This window comes from Marmota flaviventris, chromosome 1, assembly GCF_047511675.1.
Source record: "Marmota flaviventris isolate mMarFla1 chromosome 1, mMarFla1.hap1, whole genome shotgun sequence".
NCBI classification, from domain to species: domain Eukaryota; kingdom Metazoa; phylum Chordata; class Mammalia; order Rodentia; family Sciuridae; genus Marmota; species Marmota flaviventris.
The window spans coordinates 139680052-139701232 of record NC_092498.1 but is presented as its reverse complement, the minus strand read 5'-3'; the positions used below and the strand labels follow the sequence as shown (position 1 = coordinate 139701232).

Below are 21181 nucleotides of genomic sequence, written 5' to 3'. Positions count from 1 at the left end.
GACTCCGTGGTCCTCACGCCACCACCACAGCCCCTCAGCCCCCTTCTCATATGATGCGGGGACCACCCCACCTGCTGTCCCCTTCACGGAACACTAGGGGGACTCCGGTGACATAGGTCTCATTGGATTTTGTGAACTGTAAGGGTAAAGTTGTGGAGTGTGACATGCCACCATCGGTAATCAGAAGCACAGGACAGTCTGCTGGGTTCAGCCTGAGCGCTCACTGTGTTCTAGGCAGGGAAAGGGAATTCCCACCTAACGTTCAAGTCCAAGGCCATGCCCTGGCACTGCCATTACCATCCGTCCTGGCCAGGGCACTGGTGCTGTCCCCAACACCCCCACAGCTCTACTCTCTCCTACTCCTTGGCAACTCGGGGCCCAGGGCGCCACAGATGCGGAGATGGGAACAGGAACGGAGGGACTTGGTGGGCGGGTGACTTCTCACCGCCTCCCCGCTTATGTAAGAACTTCAAACCCTCAAGTTGTCACTCAGCGTCTCCAGGGACAGCCACGAGGCTGGGAAAGTCAGAGCTGCCAGGGCGCCCAGAGACAAGGAGACCCGGGGGGGGGGGCCCTTCTTGTCACTGCCCAGTCTCCCAGGTGCTTCCCAGTCCCTGCCCCTGATCTGGGTGCTGCGAGGGACACAGGAGACCAATCTGGTTCCATCCAGGTGGCTCCCATTCACTGGGTGGGTGAGAGAGTCTCAGGGTGGTTTCTGCTAAGTGCTGGGCAGCAACATGGTCACCAAGGCCCCTGGAAGGGACCAGGGAGGGGAGGGGAAAGGAGGGGACCTGGCTTGTCATGAAAGAGCCTCACACATGCAGGAACGGGGTTGAGAAGCCGTAGGGGAAGGCACTTCACAGGCAAAAAAGAAACTCACCCTGTGTCTGGCCTCCCTTCCCTGAGCCTCCTTCCTCCCCAGGCTCCTAGGTCCTCACCTGTTGTCTTCCCTGGATGAGAGGCCCCAGTGCAGGCCAGAGTGACCCTGCTCACAAGCACAGACCTGCCCTTCCCCTGCCCATCACCCTGCCCAGCCCTGACATGCGGCAACTGACGGGGTGAAGGTGGCTGCTGACCTGTGACCCAGAAGTCCCTTCTGGGCTTTCCCTTGCAGCTGGTTCTGTGCCTCCTGCCCTGCCATCTGCCTCCCCCTGCACTTGCAGAAGGCTGGCCAGGTCAGGGGCAGGCTTGGAGGGGAGCCTCAGCCCTGGGCCCCGGCCCCACTCCAGGCCAGGCCCTGCGTGCCTGGTGCTGCGCGGCTGGGCCAAGAGCCCTTCCAGTACTGTTGGGCCTCCTTGCCCCCCGCCCCCCGCAGCTCCCAGGAAGGCCATGGAGACGCCGTCTTGAGGATGTCCAGGGCCAAAGCAGGCAGGTTCCTCTGAGATCTCAACTGTCCAAATGTCGAGGAGCTGGTCTCAACTCCCTGCCCAGGGCCTGCTGCCATCAGCAGGGCCCACACCAGCCTCACCACCTGCCCCAGGGGCTGCAGAATCCACCATGAGAGGAGGGGGAGCGAGCGGCAGCCACTTAAAAACGACACCCAGACACGGCCAGGAAGCAGGAGGCAGAGCCGTTGTTGGTGCTTCTCCAGGCCCAGGAAGTTTCCAGAATCCCTGCACCACTGTGAATAGGGGCTGCCTCTGGGAAGGCCGGGCTCCCAAGAGAGACAGAGGTTGACCTTTCATTGTCTACTGCTTAAGATGCTTTGGCCATGTGCAAACATCACCCATTTGATAAAAATCAGTGAAGCCGCTGGGCGCAATAGCACACACCTGTAACCCCAGTGGCTCAGGAGGCTGAGGCAGGAGGATGGCAGGTTCAAAGCCAGCCTCAGCAACTTAAAGGCCTTAAACAACTCAGCGAGACTCTGTCTCTAAATAAAATGCAAAATAAGACCAAGGATGTGGCTCAGTGGCCGGGTGTCCCTGGGCTCCATCCCTGGTACCCCACGTGCCCCCCCCAAAAAAAATCAGGGAAGCCTATTCAAGGCCCCTTCAACCTCAAGGGTCATGCTGGTCCCTGGCACGCTGCCCCCACCCCCACTGCATTTCAGAGACATGTCTCCTGACCAGCAGCTCCTTGAGGTCCTCAAGGCTCTCTCTGAAGCCCCCACACCCAGACACCTCTGTTCCTCCCCGGCACCCACCTTCAGGAAGTCCTCGAAGGTGATCCCCTCATACACTTGATCCGGTTCCTAGGGACAAGAGCGCAAGGCAGAGGGTGAGGGGCTGGGCCTCACCCTCCCTTGGCGGCGACCTGCCTCCCCGACACCCAGAGCACAGAGGGTTTGGGGCTGCTTTCTGGGTCATTTGTCTGCTGCCACACAGAGTCACTCTGAACCCCAACATCCTGCCTGAGGCTGGTGCAGGCTCACCATGGCCCTCCCGCTCACCCCCTCACAGAAAGGTCTGGTGGAGACAGGGTGGGCAGAGGACGGGGCCTCCTTCCTCAGGGCCTACCTCCTGCTCATCCCCAGCAGCCTGGCTGCCAAGACACCTCACTGCCCCCCACCCCCGTCCTGCCATATCATCCCCTGCCGCCCCCCCTCGGGTCCTGCCACATCATCCCCTGCTCTGATAAGAACTATTCTAGGCTAATCTGTGTGCACAGACCACTGGGGAAAGGGGCAGGGGAATAAGGGCCAGCCTCTGTGGCCACCCTCGTGCCCATGAGTCACCACGATAACGTCCAGACACCCGGAGGTGGGGGCCAGTATGGCGAGTAGCAGCCTTGGCCTGGCTCCGAGCCTCTGGCTTTCAAGTGTGTTTGGCGATGCCCATGTCACTCTGTCCTTTCCTCTCTGGGACAACAGGGAACACACAGGGGCTCCTGCCTCTTCCAGTTCTACTCTGGGGCTTTGACAACCTCGTATCCAAAAACCTCACCCCAAAGCACCTTAGTGACAGTGAACACCCAGCTAATTGCCTAAGTGTCCATCACTAGAAGACCAGCTAAATAGACCTCAGTGGTCCAAGGGTTGAGTCCCGCGTGCTATTAAGAAGGGGTCACTGACTCGTGCTGATGCGGGAAAGCCCGAGATGGGTGCAGAGCCACACGGAGGAGGACAGCACCTGCAGATGCGGGCGGGCAGCTCCCCAGGCCCCGGCTGGGCTCTGCCACCTGAGACATGGACGAGGGGGTCAGCACAGAGAAGAGGGCAGGCCACATTGTTCAAGTTCATTTTGTGTAAATCAAAAATCAAAGTCAGGGGTTGGGGCAGAGCCTGGGCAGAGGGCATGCTTAGTATGTGCAAGGCCCTGGGTTCAACCCCAGCAACAAAACAGAAAAATAACAGCCCCCCCCCCCCGCCCCCGGGGCTGCGACTCAGCGGTAGAGCACTTGCCTGGCACGTGTGAGGCTCTAAGTTTGATCCTCAGCACCATATACAAATAAATAAACTAAGGTATCAGTGTCCCTCTGCAACTAAAAAATATATTTAAAAAAAAACATAAAAATAACAAAGTATCAAGGACATACAAGTAATATTTGGGCTTCTGTAGGAAAGTCAGCGGGGTTCCCTGTAGAGAGGGGAAGGAGTGGGTGGGCGAAGGGCAAGGAGAGACCAAGCCTCAGGGCCTCACACCCCGCACATCTAAGAAAACATAGGCTAACGTTCTGGGTGTCCCCAGCCATGAGATCAAAGCTTTACGGTGACAATACCACCCTGACACAGCCCAAGGTGGGCTCCATCCTCAAACCCGCCTTACAGATGACGCCTCGGGGTGCAAAGGCCACTGCTGGGGACAGTTCCAGAGGGTCCTCTGTGGGCAGGACTGTGCCCCCTCCCGGCTGCTGCTTTACTTTTAAACACATTTATAAAACCACTAGCTGTCCTCTGGCCTGGGCCGGCCCTGTCCCCAGGGCTCCTTCCTCCTCTTCCCTCTCATGAGCATGGAAAGAAGTGGCCACCCTCTCCCCTGGGTCCCAAGTCTGTTGAAGGGTGACAGAGATCCACAGGGGCTGGATAGTGGGGAAGGCAAGAAAGAGGGTAGAGGGGCTGGGACGAGGAAGCTGCCCAGCTGAAGTCCCCACCAGGCCACGCCACGGAGCACAGCCTGCCAGGCAGCACTCAGGAAAGAAGTCACCGCCAAGTCCATAACTGGCTTGGCAAGTCCATTAAGGGGAGGACAGTGGACCGATTGCTCTGGCAGGTGGCGCTGTCAGAAATATGGAGCGTCCTCAGAGGCCTGATGGCACTGAGTGCACGCTGTTTATCTGTGACCTTGACATCAGAAAACACGGGAAAGGCCCACCCAGGACCCACAAGGCCCAAAGGAAGACGTGCGCGGGCTTCTGCGCACAGGGGCCTGTCCCCACCTGTCGGGTCCTGCGGGACACAGGCTGGGGAAGCCGGCCAACTCCCTGGCCACTCTGATTCGATGCAGCCCAGCAGATGCCAGCTGCCAGCAATTTCACTTCCCCAAATTAAGAAAACTGTCGCCAATTGAAGCTGGAGTGGGGCAGGAGCGATTTGAAGGAGAATGTAATTAAATCAAGTGGGAATTTGGCTCCTCAGCCTGCGGGGATCCCGCTTGCCCCAGGTCGCAGCCTTCCTGCAGCGGCTGATTTGCTGAGTGGGTGGCTTCACCAAGGCCAGGGCTCCCTCTGGGCCGAGAAGCAGACAGATGAAACTCAGGCCGTGAGATGACCGCCCTGCGCCCTGGGGCTGGCCCAGCAGCTGGCCGGGGAACTCGCCACAAAGAGCAGGAAACCCCCTGCGCCCAGGCTGGGCCGACACAGCATCAAGGTGTCCAGACACAGCCCCGCGGTGCCAAGAGGCGAGAACATCAGCGCCACCCACTGCACCCATCGGGATGTCACCTGACTGCCTGCGCAGCCCTCTGGGGCTTGGGGCCACGGCTACCGGCTGGTGGCTGTACCCAGCCCTGCAAGAGGGTCCATCCTGCTCAGAAAAGGGCGCGGGCTCTGCCGGGTTCTCCCTGCGCTGAGCCTCGGGTTTCCCAGTGGAATGGGGCCAACGAGAAGTTCAGGGAGGACCGGCCCCTCTGCTTCACTGACCCACTGGGCCCCCTTCAGCCCTTTGGTCTGACCCCAGACCAGGTCGCTCCCAGCCCAAGGGACAGCCCCTGCCGACCCTGCCTAAAGGCCAGAGACCACACAAAGCAGGGCTGACGGCCGGGGGCCCTGCGAGTGCCAGCCCTCAGGCGGCCTTGGGCGGGAAGGCCGCAGTGGGATCTGCTGGACCCCAAGCCGTGAGGACGTGATCTCTGCACCCCTGTGTTGCACACCCCCCCAGGGGTTGGGACCTGAAGTCTCCTAGGGGTCAGGGAAAGCCGGAGGGGCCTGGGAGCTGTTCAAGGCCAGGCCTTCCTGCCGCACCACACCCAGTGACGCGTCCGCGGACCCCAGGGAGAGCGGCCCTTGGTGGGAGGGACGGGGCTGGGCCCCCAGGGCGCTCACCATCTGCCCCACGCACACGCTGGCTGCCTCCATCATGGCCCCGTCGGCGATGGAGCGGGCCGACTCCTTCTCGATGTGGGGGTTTCCAGAGAGCAGCTCCTCCACCACCTGCAGGTGGGCAGAGGCGGTGACCTGGGGCCCCCACCCAGGTGGAGGGGCAGGGAGCCGGGCAGGGCAGAAGAGCATACTTTACATTTCGATATTCTTCCAGGGTGATGCGGCCGTCGCTGTCCGAGTCGTACATGTGGAACAGAACTGGGGGCAGCCAGGGGAGGGCTCAGTTAGGAGAACCTGGCCCCGCCCGCTCTCTGAGAGCTACACCGCACCCAGTCACCCATGAAACCTCAGGCCAAAACCTTAGGGGTCAAGAGCACAGGCCAGGGGGCCGACTGACCACTGCCCAGTGGGGTGCCTTGACCTCGGGCAAGTGACTTAACTTCTCTGAGCCTCAGTTTCCCCATCTGTGAAGTGGGAAAACAGTGTCTCCCTCGGGGTCTTGCGAGGCTGAAGAAGGCAGAGCTGGCCCCCAGGGGCAGCAGGGGCAGCAGCATCTCTATTTCCCTCTTTACGGACACCAGCATCCTGTGGCCTGTGGCCCAGCAGAGGTGAGGAGCTAAAGGAGGTGGCCGCTCCCCACCACCCCTCGCTCAGCCCTGAGCTCCCCAGCTGCTCTGTGCTGGCCACTCATCCAGCATCGACCAGAGGCCAGGCCTGAGCAGAGCTCTCCACCACCCCTGGTCCCCAAGCCTGGGGGTCAGGGCTGCCAGAGACCCATCCACAGACAGCTGCTGAGGCCGGTCCAAGCTCAGGTGGCCAAACCTTAGGTTTGGATCTGTGTCCACCTGACTCCACAGCCCCTGGGGCCCCCCACCCAGCCTGCAGGGCAAGTGGAAAGCTGGGTGGACGCAGGTGCCCGCCTGGTCAGAGCGGCCCAGGAGGCCCCGGACATCAGCCCAGCGATCCCACCAGCCCCTTGTGCCCACGCCAGTGCTAAACACAGCCAAGGCCCCTGTTGACATTTTCCTGATGGCGAGACTGAGCCCGGGTTGTGGTGGACAGGGATGTTGGAGTCATGGGAAAGTCCACCGAGGACAAAGGAGATGTGACTCAGGCCATGGCTTGGACCCTGCCCTCTGGCTGGCCAGGAGCACACGTCCCCTGGAGTCAGGGGACATTGGTGGCTCCTCCAGGACGCAGGCTGGCCTTCTGCAGACCCTGCCGGGGGAGCGTCACCCTTGCACTAGGGGCTCCGAGTCCTTGGTGCCACATGTGTCTGTAAACGGCACCTCCATGTCCAGGTTTGAGCTCAAGGGCCATTGAGCCACTGACTGGAGTGGCTGAATCGAAACCCGTGGCTCCTTCAAGTCCCAGAAAGCCACCAACTGCTGGGCCGTTTACCACGAGACCGCCGGATGTGACTTGGGAAGAGGGACACGCACAACCTGCCCTTTTAGGGACTGGCCACACAAGGACACGAGCGCTCCCTCCCTTCCACGCATGGCCCACCCTCCTGCCGCAGGGATTTGAAGAGGTGGCAGCCGGGGGCCTCGGGGACGCACATCTCAGCTTCTCTTTCCGAGACAGCTCCACCTGCTCCTCGCCCAGGGTGGTGTCGATGGGCCGGAAGTAGGACATGATGGTCAGGAAGTCCTCGAAGTTGATCTCGTCGGCCAGGCCGCTGGGCCCCTTGCGCAGGTTCCTGCGGGACACGAGGTGGGGGGGTTATCCAGTTACAGACGGGACCTCGTCCTTCCACGGCCACATCTCCTCAGAACTTGGCCCTCGACACTGTCCCATCTGGTTCTGTATCCCGAGAACCTGGTCCGTGGGGTCCCCGGGGGCCCAGGAGTCCAAAGCCCAGCACCTGCCAGAGCTCACCATCCACGGGGCTGGGAAGGGGCGGACACCGAGAGCCGTGGAGGAGGGCCACCAGGGAGGGACGCCCGGGGGACTGTGGTGGGCACCAGGAGGTGGGGAAACTGAGGCACCAAGCCACCCACTGACTCGCCCAACCCACCCTTCCCTTTATCTAAGGGGTCAGCAACTAGAGCCTGAGGGCCCAACGGGGCCTGTCACTCATTTTGTATGTCACTTATTTTTGTACGGCCTGTCTGGTAAGGGGCATTTTCTTGGTTTTAAATGGCTAAAAGAAAACAAATTTTGTAAAAAAAAAAATAAAATAAATTCAAAATGATATTTCCTGACAAGTGAGAACGACCCAAAGATTAAATGTCAGCATTCATAAGACACGACCCTGTTGGGACGCACCGTCCAGATGGCAGGAGAGCAGCAGGGCTCCATGGCCTGCAGAGCCTCGGACCCTCCCCGCCCCGGGCCCGCGTCCTCCACAGAGAGCTCGCCAGCCCCTGTACTCGGCCACCGGTTCAAAACCTCAGTATCCTGAAAGCTGTGAGCAGCCCCAAAGGTCCCTGGGGTCATCTGATGGTGACTCCGTAGGGAAGGTGCATGGTGAGCCCCCCACGGCTCCAGACCCGGCCTCCCCTCAACTCCTGCCACTGGCCGCCCACACGCGGCCTTTCCTGGCCTCACCCCTCGCTCAGCTCCTGGTGCAGCCAGAATGGGCTTCACAAAATGCAAACCGAACCCCGTCACCCCCCCAGTTCTTAGTGACCCCCAGTTGCTGCCTGGGCTGGCCCCTAGCACCCCTTCCTGGATCGCTTCCTCCCCAGAGCCCCCAAGAGCTGGCCCCTGCCTGACGTCCTCCCTGGACATGGCCGCTGGGTTCGATGTCCACCTCTGGACCCTTAACATTGCCTGATGGACTGACGTCCCCCCTCTATCCTTCAGTCCACACTGCCCACAGTGGCCCTCGGTCAGCTCTGCAGAACTTCCCACCCTCTGAGTGAGGAGTCCTTGTCCCAAGGGTGTGCCCTCTTGTCCTCTGGCCAGAGGGAGGTACCAGCCTGGCTGCGTCCCCCCACGCCCTAACCGCTTGGCCGAAGTGGCCACCCGGGCTCTCTGCCTCCTGATCACCGTGTGAGCGGCTTCCCTCCACCACACTCCTCTGCCACGTTGTCCTGCCTCACCTCGAAAGGACTGAGACCCCTGAAAACCCTGGACGTTCCTCCAGTCGTGTTCCAGGGAGGTGAAGAATGGACGCCGGGTCGCAGAGGGACACTGAGGCCCCTCCCCGTGTTCAGAACCTTACAGGTGCTGACCCGTTGCTGCTCGCGTCCGGGAGGGGGCAGGGGAGATGGCCTACAACTGCCCGCTGGGCCGCCCTCCTTCCAGGTCTAGCTCCCATGTCAACTCTGGAACCTGCCCTGCGTCCCGCCCCCACCCCTGGGTCTCTCTCCATTCCCTGCACAACCACCTTTCCCCCCACTTCTGTGCCACCTGTACCCGGGGACACATTTGTATTTAGTGGGGGAACGTGACCCACTCAATTCTGAGTCCACTGCTGAGAGCCACGTGGCCTTGGGCCAGGTTTTGCTCAAGAGCAGTAAAAAGCCCAGGAAAGTAAAAAGCCTGGGAAGCGCCGTCTGATCAGGACAAGCTGCGTCTCGCCCTCCAGGAGGTCCCCCATGCCCCGACCTGCCTGGCCACACTCCGCCCAGGCTCACAGTCGCGGGCCGTCTCCCTGGGCTCATCTCCACGACCACTTGGCTCGCCTTAGCTTCCGCAGTGCTGCGCAGACGCACCAGCCTCCCTGTCCTGCTGCAGAGGCGTGTCCTCAGGCCCGGGCCAAGTTCACCTGCTCAGGTGCGCATCTGAGCCTTCGCGGCCGTGCACACACACCCCTGTGTGAACGCCGGGCACACGCACACACACTCACACGCTCCTGCCAGGTGCCCGCTTTCCCGTCCTCCTACCCAGCCTTCAACCCTAGGTCCCCAAACCAGAGGCCCACGTGGACTGGACATCAGGGGCCTCACCGCCTCAGCTGCGGGGTGGCCTGGTGGCTCACTTCTAGTGCAGTCACAGCAATAGTCAGGCGACGTGTCTTCAGAGATGAGTCACAAACTGTGGGGCTTCCACCTTGGGACCCCTCATTTGGGCATGTCACTCTGGAGGAAGCCAGCTGCCATCTGTGAGGCCCCCAAGATGCCTCCCAGCGGCCACAGGAAGGAAGCTGGCAGCACAGCCTCCCCCAGGTGTAACTTCACCCCAGCTGACGCCTTGGCTAAGTTCATAAGAGCCTGGGCTCATTTGCAGCTGGATCCCTGACCACAGAAATGATGAGAGAGAAACACCAAGTTGGGGCTGCGGATGGGACTCTGGACTTAGCATGCCTGAGGCCCTGTGTCCCACCCCCAGTACCACAAAGGAAAGGAAAAAAAAAACTACCAAGTTTGAGCCATTTGTTACACACCAGAGATGACTAACATAGAACACCCAGAGAGACCCAGTAAGCTGCCCAGAGTGGCCCAGCTATGAATCTAGAACCATCGGACGCCCAATTCAACATAGCCCCACAATCTGTGTTGGTTCACGAGGCTGCTCTGAGCACACAGGTGCCACAAGTCACAAAGGACAAGGTGACCCTCCATCTGTCCTTTGAGGGGAGAGAGCCCACCTGTTGTCAAAGAAGGCACGGATGATTTTGGATCGGATCGGGTTGAGCTCCAGGTCAGGGACGTTGTTGAAGTTCTCCTTGCTGGTTTCCAAGAGGAGAAACGCCAGGGAAAGAACAAGAAGAAAGCACACGTCAGCCGGTGTCACCCTCATGTGCCCAGCTGCACGGCCCCATCCCCAGCAGGCCTCGCGAGGAAGAGCTCAGAGTTAAGAGAGGGTTGAAATAGGCCTCACGTCCCCTCCGCCCACCTGGAGACTTGAGAATCTGAGAGAGACTGGACATTCGTGCAGACACAAAGGGTGTGTACCCCATTCTGGATGCCTGTCCTCAGGCCCCAGGAAGGGAACCCCTACTTTGCCTGCTCTGGGCTCTGAGCAGCAGGATGCTGGCTGGGAGCTTTGGGAAATAGTCTGAGTTCCTCAAGAGCCAACAGTCACCACATGACCCAGCACCACATGCCTAGGTATGAGCCCAGGAGAACTGAACACCTGTACTTCACAGCAACATCACTCACAGTAGCCAGAGGAGAGAGGATCCAGATGTCTGCGGGCTGGTGAAAGGGCAGACTGTGGTATGTCCATTCAGAGGACTACGACTCAGCCCTAAGGGGCAACGATTCCTGCTACCTCCCAGAGGAGCCTCAAAGACATGATGGCAAGTGAAAGAAGCCAGTCACAAATGGTCACATATGCCCTGACTGTACTTAGATAAAGTGTCCAGAGCAGGCTAGTCCATGACACAGAACAGGGTTGCCAGGGGCTGGGGTTGGAGGATGGAAAGTGACATCTGAAAAAATTTGGCTTCTTCTTGGGGTGACATACATGTCCTGGGCTTGATGGTGGTGCCTGATGCACGACTCTCACTAAACCCCTCTGAATCCTGCATTTTAATGGGTGAGCTACGTGGCAGGTGAATTTGATTTCAGTAAAGCTGTTTTTCAAAACCACCACCTGTGGGCTTGGGGCAGGGAGCGTGCGTTTCCAGTGAGGGTGCCCTGGAGCGGGCACGGCTCCCCCAGGCTGGGGCTCAGGCACCGCTATACCCTTCACCTGCCTGTCCTCCTTCCCTGTTCTTGGAAGCTGCTTCCTGTTCACCTCTTGCCTGGACTCTGGATGCCCATGGACAGTGACCTCAGGAGGGACCTAGGGCACAGGATGCTGCTCCTGAAGAACAAGGTGACACGCACAGCCGGGGAGGTGGGAAGACAGTTGTGAGCCTTGGGACTCCAACCCTGGGCAGACTCGTGCTGGGCGAGGTATGAGCCATGCCCCAAGCACATGGCTCAGCCCACGCTGCCCGCCCCTCACGGGGGGCCCGAGGCTAGGCAGACACAGGCGTGAGCAGGACCAGGCTGCCTCCTGGATCCCCTCAGTTTTCCTCATCCCCAAGAGGCTGCTTGTCCTTCCCTCGTGGCTGGGCTTGCTGGTGGCAAATGGCCAAACTCTGGAGACCGCGTCAGTGCAGGAGCCCATTCCGAGGGAGGAGGCACTCAGAGCAGTTGGCCCAGAGTGTCGGGATGTTAGGCAGTCATAAAAAAATAATGGAAATTTGGGGACCATAAAAAGGGACGAAGTAAGCCAGGCGTGGGAGTGTCCACCTGTAGTCCCTGCTACTCGGGAGGCTGAGGCTGGAGGATCACATGTTCGAGGCCAGACTGGGCAACTTAGCAAGACCCCCATCTCCAGACCAAACCAAGCCCACCACAGAGGATGGCTACCCCACGAACCCCAGAAAGATCCTGCTAAGTAAAGGAGAGACACGCAGGCCACACACATGACGTTAATCGTCTAAAATGCCCAGAAGAGGTGAATCCGGAGACGGGAAGCACAGCACTGGCTTCCGGGGGCCAGGTGATGGTGAATGGCTCTGGGGTGTCTTTTATAAGAGGTTCTAAACTCGATCTCAGACTTTAAACAGACGAATTGTTCAATATCTACATTAAATCTCCATGACACTATTTACAAACCTCCCTGAACTCTCACAGAAGGAGCCCTGAGCTAGGAATCCATTCACACCAGGGCACAGAGCGTGCCCAGGAACCCCACAGCTAGCAGTCAGGGTGAGGCCAGCTCCCAGGGGCAGTGACCGGGGAGCACAGGGGGCCTGGGCTGGGAACGCTCTGCTGGGCAGTCCCCGCCACGAGAGTCCCTCCCGGGTACTCTTCTCTGGGCACATCAGGTCCCCATGTGCTAGGACAGGGTGCTGCCCTCCCACCTTCCAGTTGGCTGGAGGGGACCACAGGACACGGGGCAGACAGGCCAGGCCCTGGAGAGGAACAAGCCGAGGTTAACAGGGGAGACAATCAGTCCACAAAGTCACGAATGGTTGACGGACAGCGACAGCTCGTGTTCCCTGTGCAAGTGACCTGCCCAGGCCCCCTCTACCCGGAAGTGCCTCATGGTGGCTCTGTGGTCCCTGACCTAACAGGTGTGGCACAGAGAGGTTCCATGACCTGTCCAGCTCAGCCAGCTGGGGTTGGAGTGTCACAAGGGACGGCCATGCAGGACCCCCATGCCACCCTGCCCTGCATTTCTCAAAGTCCCCATCCCTGACTGAGAAATGGACCTGCAGAGCAGGAGAGGGAACTGGGGGGAACAGGACAAAGCCACCCTGCGAGCAGGCGGCCCAGGGCACCCAGAGCCTCCGGCTCTCCTGCTGGGGCCTGATGGAGAGGCCCAGAGCCCAGCTCCTGGCATCCGCCTGGGCCGCGCACTGCTCTGCTACCCTGGTCAAGCGACTCTGCCTCTCTGAGCCACAGTCTCCTCCTCTGGAAACAGGAGTCTCACACGGTCTGTGTGCAGCTCATGTGACCAATTTAGTGACACACTTAGCACCTGCTGTATACTGAGTGCACCACAGATGGCAGTTTTCAGGCCAGGGAATACAAGTGCCTGTGGAGGGGACCCTGGGTGTCCAGTGCCAGGCCCAGCTCCTTCCCCGGGACGAGCTGTCCAGGCCCAGGGAGGAGAGCAGTGGGAAGGAGGGAGGGAGGTGCTGTTCCCTAGCTTCAGTGGTTATGGGGCTGCAAGGTCTCTGTCAGGGACACCCGACACCTGCCAGCCTCTGACCCACCAGCAGCCCAGAGCCCGGGGCCTGGGAAAGGCTTTCAGTGCCATCGACCCCGGTGCCAGCCTGTCCTCCCCTCCTCCCCACCCGCCCCCAGGTGCCCTCTGGGCAGGTTGAACTGGCCAGGCGGAGGTGTCCTGCCAGGGGACTGTGCTCTGCCTCTCCTCGGAGCCCAGGCTGGGACCAGAGACAACTTACAGCGACCAGCGTCCACCAGCGCTGCCCCAGGGGACATCAGATCATGGGGTTGGCCCACGAGGGCCCTGGGGACCCACACCTCCTCTGGGAAGCTCAAGCCCTGAAGTGCTCTTGCCACGCCAGGCTGTGCCAGTCGCTGTGAGGTTTAACCACGCGTCCACACACCCACAGCAACGTGGCGAGGCCCAGAGAAGCAAAGTGACTAACCTGCAGTCACACAGCCAGCGCGAGGGCTCTGTCCTCTGCCTGCTCTCACCCTCCAGGCCGCTTCCTCCCCTGGCCACTTCCTTCCCTTGGGCTGTGCATTTTAACTTAAAGTGGAAGAGACGGGATCGGGGTTGTGGCTCGGTGGTAGAGCTCTTGCCCATAGGTGCCAAGTCTTGGGTTCCATCCCCAGCACAAAAAGAGAGGGGGCGGGAGGAGAGTGGCATCTGCTCCCTGAGAATCAGGGACAGGCGGGACAGGCATCTGGCCCAGGGGGAAACGAGATTAAAATCACCAGTGAAGGCTGCTGGCCCCTCTGGAGCCGCGATGTGGGCTGGTGTCCAGAGGCCGCTGGGGCCAGCGCAGCTGCAACCGTCCCTGCACATTGGGCCCCGAGTCCGGCTTAACCCCACGGAGGCTGCAAGCCAAGCCCCCAGCGAGGCCCCAGATTCTCAGCCCCCGCTCTCTGCAGGCCCAGGGCTCCCCATCCAGCAAGGCCATCCGTCCTCCCCCGCCCAGCTCCAAGTCCCTGCCCTGCGCTGTCTGATGTTCCCCCGTGGGAATCTGAGGCCCCCCGCTCTCCAAGGCAGGGACGGCATCTCATCTAGCAGGTGGGCACCCAGGCAAGGCCCAGCCCATCACCTGAGGACACAGGGGGACCAGAGAGCAGGATTCGGGGGTCTGCTGCAAGAGACGATGGCAGTCTGGGGGTGCACAGGGAGAAGTGGGGGGACAGCAAGCACGGGCTCCTGGAGGGAGGAGCCGCAGTGTCTGCTGAGCCCGCAGAAGCAGGGGTGAGCCCAAGAGGGACACCAGGGGAGACTCAGGAGATTCAGCCGCTGGAAGGGTGAGGTCTGGGGACAGACAGGGACAGCTGGGAGGGCTGATGAGGGGCTCGCTTGGGACATGAGGCAGGTGGGGTTGCTGCAGGAGTGTGGGGTCTGTCTTGCTGGAGGCGCAACTCTGGCGGTTAATGTGCAGGTGGGGTTTCGAGTCATGAGTATTTTAGCTCAAGGACAACAGGAAGCTGTCCAGCCATACAACATTGGGTGACCTGTCCCCACTGTTCCATCTCCCACCCTCAAGCTAGGGAAGTTGGGTCCTCCTGGCCTTCGCACCCAGAAGCTCCTCCCTCCCCCTGGTATCAGCCCAGATGCGGCCTCCTCTGAGGAGCCCTCCCTGACTGCCCATCCTGAGGTCCCCTGTCCCCACCACGGTCCCAAGGGTGGCACCCTTTCTGCCCCTTCCTCTATCACACCATGACACCTAACAGCCTTGCTCTATGCTAGCTCTCGCCGGCTCTGCCTACCCTCTGCACCCCTTCCCCTCTACCAGGAGATCTGCCCTAGAACCTCCCACAGAAGGCCCTGGGCGCCTGCTCGTCGGGGAGCAGGGACAGTGTCAGCATCCCACACCTTGGGGAGAGGATCTCTGGACATGGCACACGTGAGTGAGTGCCGCCTGTAAGCCAAGACCCGGGGAGCTGCTCCGGGGACACCTCTGCACCCCATCCCACCACCCCACTCCTCCAGATTCCCTTCCCACACCTGCTCCCAAACCCCACTTGGTTAGGATGTGTGAGGCCCTGGGTTCAATCCCAGGTGCTTCCCTCCCCAAAAGAGGGTATACCTAAAAGTGGGGTCCTGAAGCGGGGCAGTAAATGCTTCAGGGTCAACCTGCCCCCAGAAGTTCTGAGATGATTTTTGAGACAGAGGGGTCCAGACAGGACATGGGTAGAAAATGGCAGGTTAAGATGAAAATCTGGCTCCTCCACTTAGAAGCTGTGTGACCAAGAGGCTCACTTTTGCTGAGACTGGCTTTGAACTCTCAATCCTGTCTCAGAGCCCTACTTCCCGCCTGCCACCCGGAGAGAGCAAGTGTTCCTACAGCTTCCTGTGGGGCTGTGCAGGACCCAAGGGACACGCCCCTCTGCCCCACACCCAGGTCAAGCTCAAAGAACAGCAGCCTCACCTGTGGGCAGTTCTCATGCGTTGACCCCAGATCCTCTTTGCCTGGGCTCTTTTCACAGGTTTGAGCATCCTTGATTAGAAAATCTGAAATCTGGGACTTGGTGACATGACCAGCAACTGGACAATACCACACCATGAGACCGAGTTTCACACAAAGTTAAGAGATGAAATTCACTTATGCACATAAGTTGTGTTTGAGACATGGGTGAATTTCAAGTTTGAACTTGGGTCAGGTCCCCAAAATATCCTATTACAAATAGGCAATCTGGGGAGGGTGGGGAGGGCCACGGGTTCACCTGAGCCCCTGTCCTGCTGGTGAGGAGTGGGAAGAGAGAGAATCAGTCAGTGTCAACACAGAGGCGGTGCAGAGTCACTTAAGAGGAGTTGGCAGCTGTCCCACGGAGGAAGACCTACTGTGCGCTGTCCTTGGTGCTGAGCATTTGCAGTGATAGTTAGAAACGCAATTCCAAAGCCCACCCCAGACCTGCCCAGGCAAAGCCTGTATCATTTTTTTTTTTTAATTTTTTTTGGTACCAGGGATTGAACTCAGGGGCACTGGACCACTGAGCTGCATCCCCAGCCCTATTTTGTATTTCATTTAGAGACAGGATCTCACTGAGGTGCTTAGGGCCTCACTTTTGCCGAGGCTGACTTTGAACTCGTGATCCTCCTGCCTCAGCCTCCCCAGCCGCTGGGATGACAGGTGTGCGCCACCGCGCCCGGCCAAAGCCTGTATCGCAGCAGCCTACCAGGTGATTTGCACAGGCACTCGAGTTGGCATGGGGCGCACTCTTCCAAGATTCTCCCAAAGCCCATGCTGGGCTGCGAGGCAATATAGACACTGGAACCAAAACCCCGAGTGGCCTCCCTCTCCAGGCCTGCTCCTGCCCACAGCGCTCAGCCCCACTCTGCACCCTCCTCCACAGGGTGCAGCGGAAGGACCCAGCCGGGTCTCCATCATCTGCAGGCATCAGCTCCAAAGGGGAGGACCGGCATGCCCACTTTGCACTCCACAAGAAGACTCAGGGAAACAGGCCACTGGCCCAAAGCCACACAGCCAATGGCAGGAAGGATTCAACTAGGGATTTGCTTCCCAAACCTGGGGTTTGCCTCTCCATCCCTCAAGCCCTCAAGCTTCTCACCAGCCAGACCCAGGCCTTCACAGCTTGGCGGGGGGTGGGGGGGTGGGGGGGACAACGACGCCTAATTTGCATGTCCAGCTCCTGGTCACGGTGATTGGCTCAGACTCAGACACGTGATCCCATGAGAGCCAATGAGAGGCCGGGTAGCTTACACTTGGCTCAGGCTCTCCCTCCTGGGGGTGAGTGGGAATAGCAGGCAGGTGAGTGGCCCTGAGGGTGCTGGTCCTGGTTGCCCTCGACTTTGGATAAGTCAAGACCACAAGAACCAAGCCACCACCAGCATCCGGGCTCTTGAAAGGGATGCTCTGAGATCAGGATGCCCTAGAGCAACAATGTGCCTTTGTTCAGGCAGACAAGAGAAGGTGGAGACGTTGGTGTTGGTTTCCATAAAAGGAAGGTGACATTTACGTCTGTCTACTAAGGAGGAGGAAGTTTTCCTGGACTATTTAAAGGTTTTAAAGCTCCAGTGACTGTCACCTTGAGGCCCTGGATGTTTATTTGAGGACACATCTGTTAGAAAGCCTGTGGTCGAAATCTGCTCCCTTGGGACAGTCAGCTGGGCTTGCTGCAGCCAGACCTGAAGCTCTCTGGCCCACTCTGTGACCACCCGACCCCTCCTCGCCAAGGCCCCCTCACCAACCTCCTTCCAAACTACTCAGCCAGTCCCGGGCACCGCCAAGGCATTCTTTCCCATTAAAAAAAAAAAATACCACTTGGATGGCATCTAGAAAAGTAACTTTTAAAACACGATCTAGAAGGTCGATCTTCCTTGACAGAAACTTGAGGCTGTAAATAATGGAAGGAAGCAGAATCCCAAGACGGGGACCTTGGGACCACACTGGCACCCTGCACCACACGACTCACCTTGTGCGCCCAGCGGTGGGCAGGGTCCTGGCGCTTGGGTGGCCCAGGGGCTGCTCCTCCCCTCTCCTTCCTCCACTCCAGTTAAAAATCTCTGGTCCCAATACAACAGAAGTGGCTTGTCCCCTCCAGCTAGGGGACACCTTGTCTTAGAAGGGACCAGAAGAATTTAAACAACTGCAGGCTTGTTTCAGGACAGGGGCCACCAGGGGCTCTCCCAACCCTCCGCTACCCTCAAGGAAGAGAAAAACAAAGGAAAGTCCCCAAGCGCCACAGGCTCAGCCTGGTGCCCGCGCCAGCCAGCGGCAGGTCTTACCGGATGGTGGGCTGGTCTCCACTCAGCTGCTTAAACCTCCGGTGCAGCTGCTCGATCTGCTCCGAGGAGACTGAGAGTAGAGAAAGAAAAGGAAAGAAGACACGCGTCACCAACAGAGGAACTTGGGAGACCAGAGGAGGCTGTGGACACTCTTCTGCCCCCTCCTCACCTGGGTGCTGGGGTCCTTGTCATGACAGCACCCACCCAGGAAAAACTCAAGGCTGGGCAAGCAAGTGGAGGGTCCCCACTGTGCCTGGCAGAGCAGCCCTGGGGTTTTCCGCTCTCTTAGTAGTAACACAACTGTGAACTAATAACAGGGCAGACAGACCTCGCCATCCTCTCAACCATGGTCCAGCCCCAGCCCACTAAGGACAAAGATGGATCTACTTATGTGATCTCCTCTCTGACTTCACAGGATGAGGTTTTTCCAAGCTGAGAAAGGCAGATTAAGAGTTAATGAAGCTGGGCGCCGTGGCGCATGCCTGCAACCCCAGCAGCTTGGGAGGCTGAGGCAGGAGGATCACAAGTTAGAGGCCAGTTTCAGTGACTTAGCAAAAGTCTGTCAGATCAACGTAGGAATGAATATAGAGCTGGGATGTGGCTCAGTGGTAGAGTGGCTCTGTGTTCAATCCCCAGTAACCCCCCAACCCCATCACCCCCCACCCCCCCCCACACACACACATACACACATGCAGAGGAGCAGGCTGGTGTGGAAAGCTGTTCGAGAATCTTGGAGTAAGAAATGTTCCAAGAATATGGTGCCATGAGGGCAGGGAAAGGGAATGGCTCAAGTTTTGATCCCGGTGGCCGTGGCGGACGATCTGAACCCACTCAAGCTCCCAGAACACCTCTGTGTCTTCAACACTTCACTCTTGGCAGAGCCACTTCTGAGATGGGACCCTCTGGGTTCTGGGCTTTCTAAGGGGCGCGCCCACAGGTCGGGGGCTTGTTTTATGGAACGTAGGCATTTCTAATTTCATCTGCACCAACAACCCTGCAAGGGAGGACACAGGGTGATCTTGGTGTGACCACTTGAGTACGGCCACAGAGAGGGGTTAAGGTCACATGATCTGCACGTGGTGGAGCTGGGACTCCTTCACAGCCTGCCCAGCCTGCCCTGCGGTCATTATCTGCCCCTTTCAGGGCTGGCTCCTGGGGACTGTGTGTAGCCCAGGCAAAGCTTCCCAGGGCAGTGGCTGGGCTGGGGGCTGCCGTCCCTCTACAGTCCTCTCAGCACCCCCGGCCCGCAAGTTCCCAGCTCCTCTTGCTACAGGAACGTGGACTTGCTGGGCCAACTGGTCACTCCCCCGCCCCCCAACAGGCTCAAGCTGTGCTCTCTTCAAGAATCCGCAGCTCAGACTCCTCAAGCATCCCGAGCAGCTGCTGTTGGTAGGAAGTCGTCTTGGAGGCTGCCAACCTGGGCTGGGCGCGGCTCCAGGCATTAGCTCATCCGCCATGCAGCGCCCTGGAGGGGCAGCATCCCCGCCTTGCCCCCGCACTCACGCATACTTGGAAAGGTTAAGTAACCCGCAGGGGCAATGTCGAGCCTTTATGGAGGAAAACGTGGCCATCATGTCACAGGTATGTCAGCAAGGACACTGACTGCCCACCCGATGTCCCTGCAGTCCTATGCCCCAAGAATGTGTGGGAGGATGCCCGTGAGCACCGTGAGAATCACCCTGGACTGGAGACTGCCCCCTGCCCAGCAATGGTACAGTCACTGTGCTAAAGGGGGATGCGTGGATAACTGAATAGTATTCAGCAATGAAAATAGAAACCATAGAACAATGAGCAAAAAGGAGCCAGCCCTGAAAGAGTGAGGACGTGAGGAGTCTGAGGCCAAAGGACAGTCGGTGTAAATAATAAATAACTGGGTCCTCCCGGGAAGGCGGGGCTGATTCCACAGGAAAGGAAATCAAACGCTAATGCATCCAGAGCCCTTCACCTGTTGCCTAGGCGACTGCCTGCAGGAACCCTTCCTCCTACAAGTTGCTAATGGAGTACCTCCCGGGTGGGCGCCTCCTTCCCTGCCCTTTGGGCAGACTCAGAAGGGCACCCCTGGAAGGCTTCCCTCCCCTCCTTTTGGCCCAACGCAGGCAGGACTCAGCTACAGAGTTAGAGCTGAGTGGTCCGGGGGGGTGTGGGTGCTGGGAATGTCCCACTTCCCGATTTGGACCCAGGTCACACATGTGTGTTCTTGAAAAGGTCACGGGGCTGGGTGCTCATACATGCATGTACATGTGTGTGCTCTGTGTATGTGTTAGAACATTTAAAAAAAAACTTTGTTAAAAGTTTCAGTCATTCTACTTAGTGGGAATCCATCTAGGAAAAAAAAAAGTGAACCCCACAGATCCCAAAAATGAATATGTCACTGTGTCATTCCTTATGCAGGTGGGGTATCCCTTATCTGAAATGCTTGGGACCATGCATTTCAGATTTTGGATTTTTTCCAGATTTTGGACTATTTGCATATATATGGTGAAATACCATGGGAATGGAACCCGAGGCTAAACGTGAAATTCATTTAGGTTTCACATGCACTTTATATAGATAGGCTCAAGGTGGCTTTATGTGACATTTAGTTTGTATGTGAAACAAAGTTTCTGTACATTGTGTCACCAGACTTGTGACATGGCATTCAACCCGAGTGCCTGTCAAAAGCAGACTGTCCAATACATTACAGTATGTTTAGAAAAAAAAATTAAAAAGGATCCTGGCTTTAAAAACGACAATTGTGACGGTGGCACCTGTGGTCCCAGTGACTCAGGAGGCTGAGGGAGAAGAACGGCTTGCTTGAGCCCAGGAGTTTGAGGCCAGCCTGGGCAACTTATCCAGACCCCACCTCAAAACAAGGACGATCACGTGTTTGACGTGGTGAGACATTCCAAATAGTGTTTGGCTACAAAGCCACTGTGACACCGTGTTGGAAATGGGTCAATATATACAAATGCATATGTGATAAAAAGAAAAAACATGAGTTATTTCTCCCCAAATAGCAGCAATTAACTCTCTTCTCAAGATTGGAATTAAGGACTTTGTTTTACTTCATATTCATTTATAGGCTCCAATTTTTCTCCGTACCATGTATTAGTCCTAGAACACAACTCTCAGGACACATCGGGGCCCACATGGGGCAAAACATTTGTAATGAGAAGCCCTTGGCTAAGCACCATGCCCCAGGCACCTGTGTCCTGGGCAGGACACACTCTTCCCGTGTGACACAGAACAAATTGAGGTTTGGAAGGGATAGTAACTTGCTCAAGGTCATTAACTTTGAAAGAGGTGGATCCACCATTTGAACTCCGTGAGCCTTGCAAAAATAATAATTAAATATATATGGTTCCCTTTTGTGTTTGCTTCGTTCATTTTTTCTTCCTTGCCACCCATACAGTCTCCCTTTGTGTGATCAGTGACCACAGAAAGTCCCTGGCCCTGACCCACAGGTTTTCAAAAATGCACTAATCTG

At 58.2% G+C, this 21181-nt stretch overlaps 1 protein-coding gene across 3 annotated transcripts in view; it reads right to left on the bottom strand.

The window, feature by feature from the left end:
- The window catches only part of Tesc (tescalcin), a 36054-nt gene that overhangs the window by 512 nt on the left and 14361 nt on the right, over positions 1-21181 (bottom strand). Inside the window, exons 2-7 of one of the 3 annotated variants that reach the window (XM_027949187.2) lie at positions 17716-17785; positions 9959-10039; positions 6981-7120; positions 5615-5676; positions 5422-5529; positions 2147-2194 (exon numbers count right to left, since the gene is read on the bottom strand). In XM_027949187.2, coding sequence (XP_027804988.1) covers positions 2147-2194; positions 5422-5529; positions 5615-5676; positions 6981-7120; positions 9959-10039; positions 17716-17785 — 509 coding nt within the window. The remainder of the gene's footprint in view (positions 1-2146; positions 2195-5421; positions 5530-5614; positions 5677-6980; positions 7121-9958; positions 10040-17715; positions 17786-21181) is intronic. The other 2 variants (XM_027949188.2, XM_027949189.2) reach the window with 2 other exon arrangements.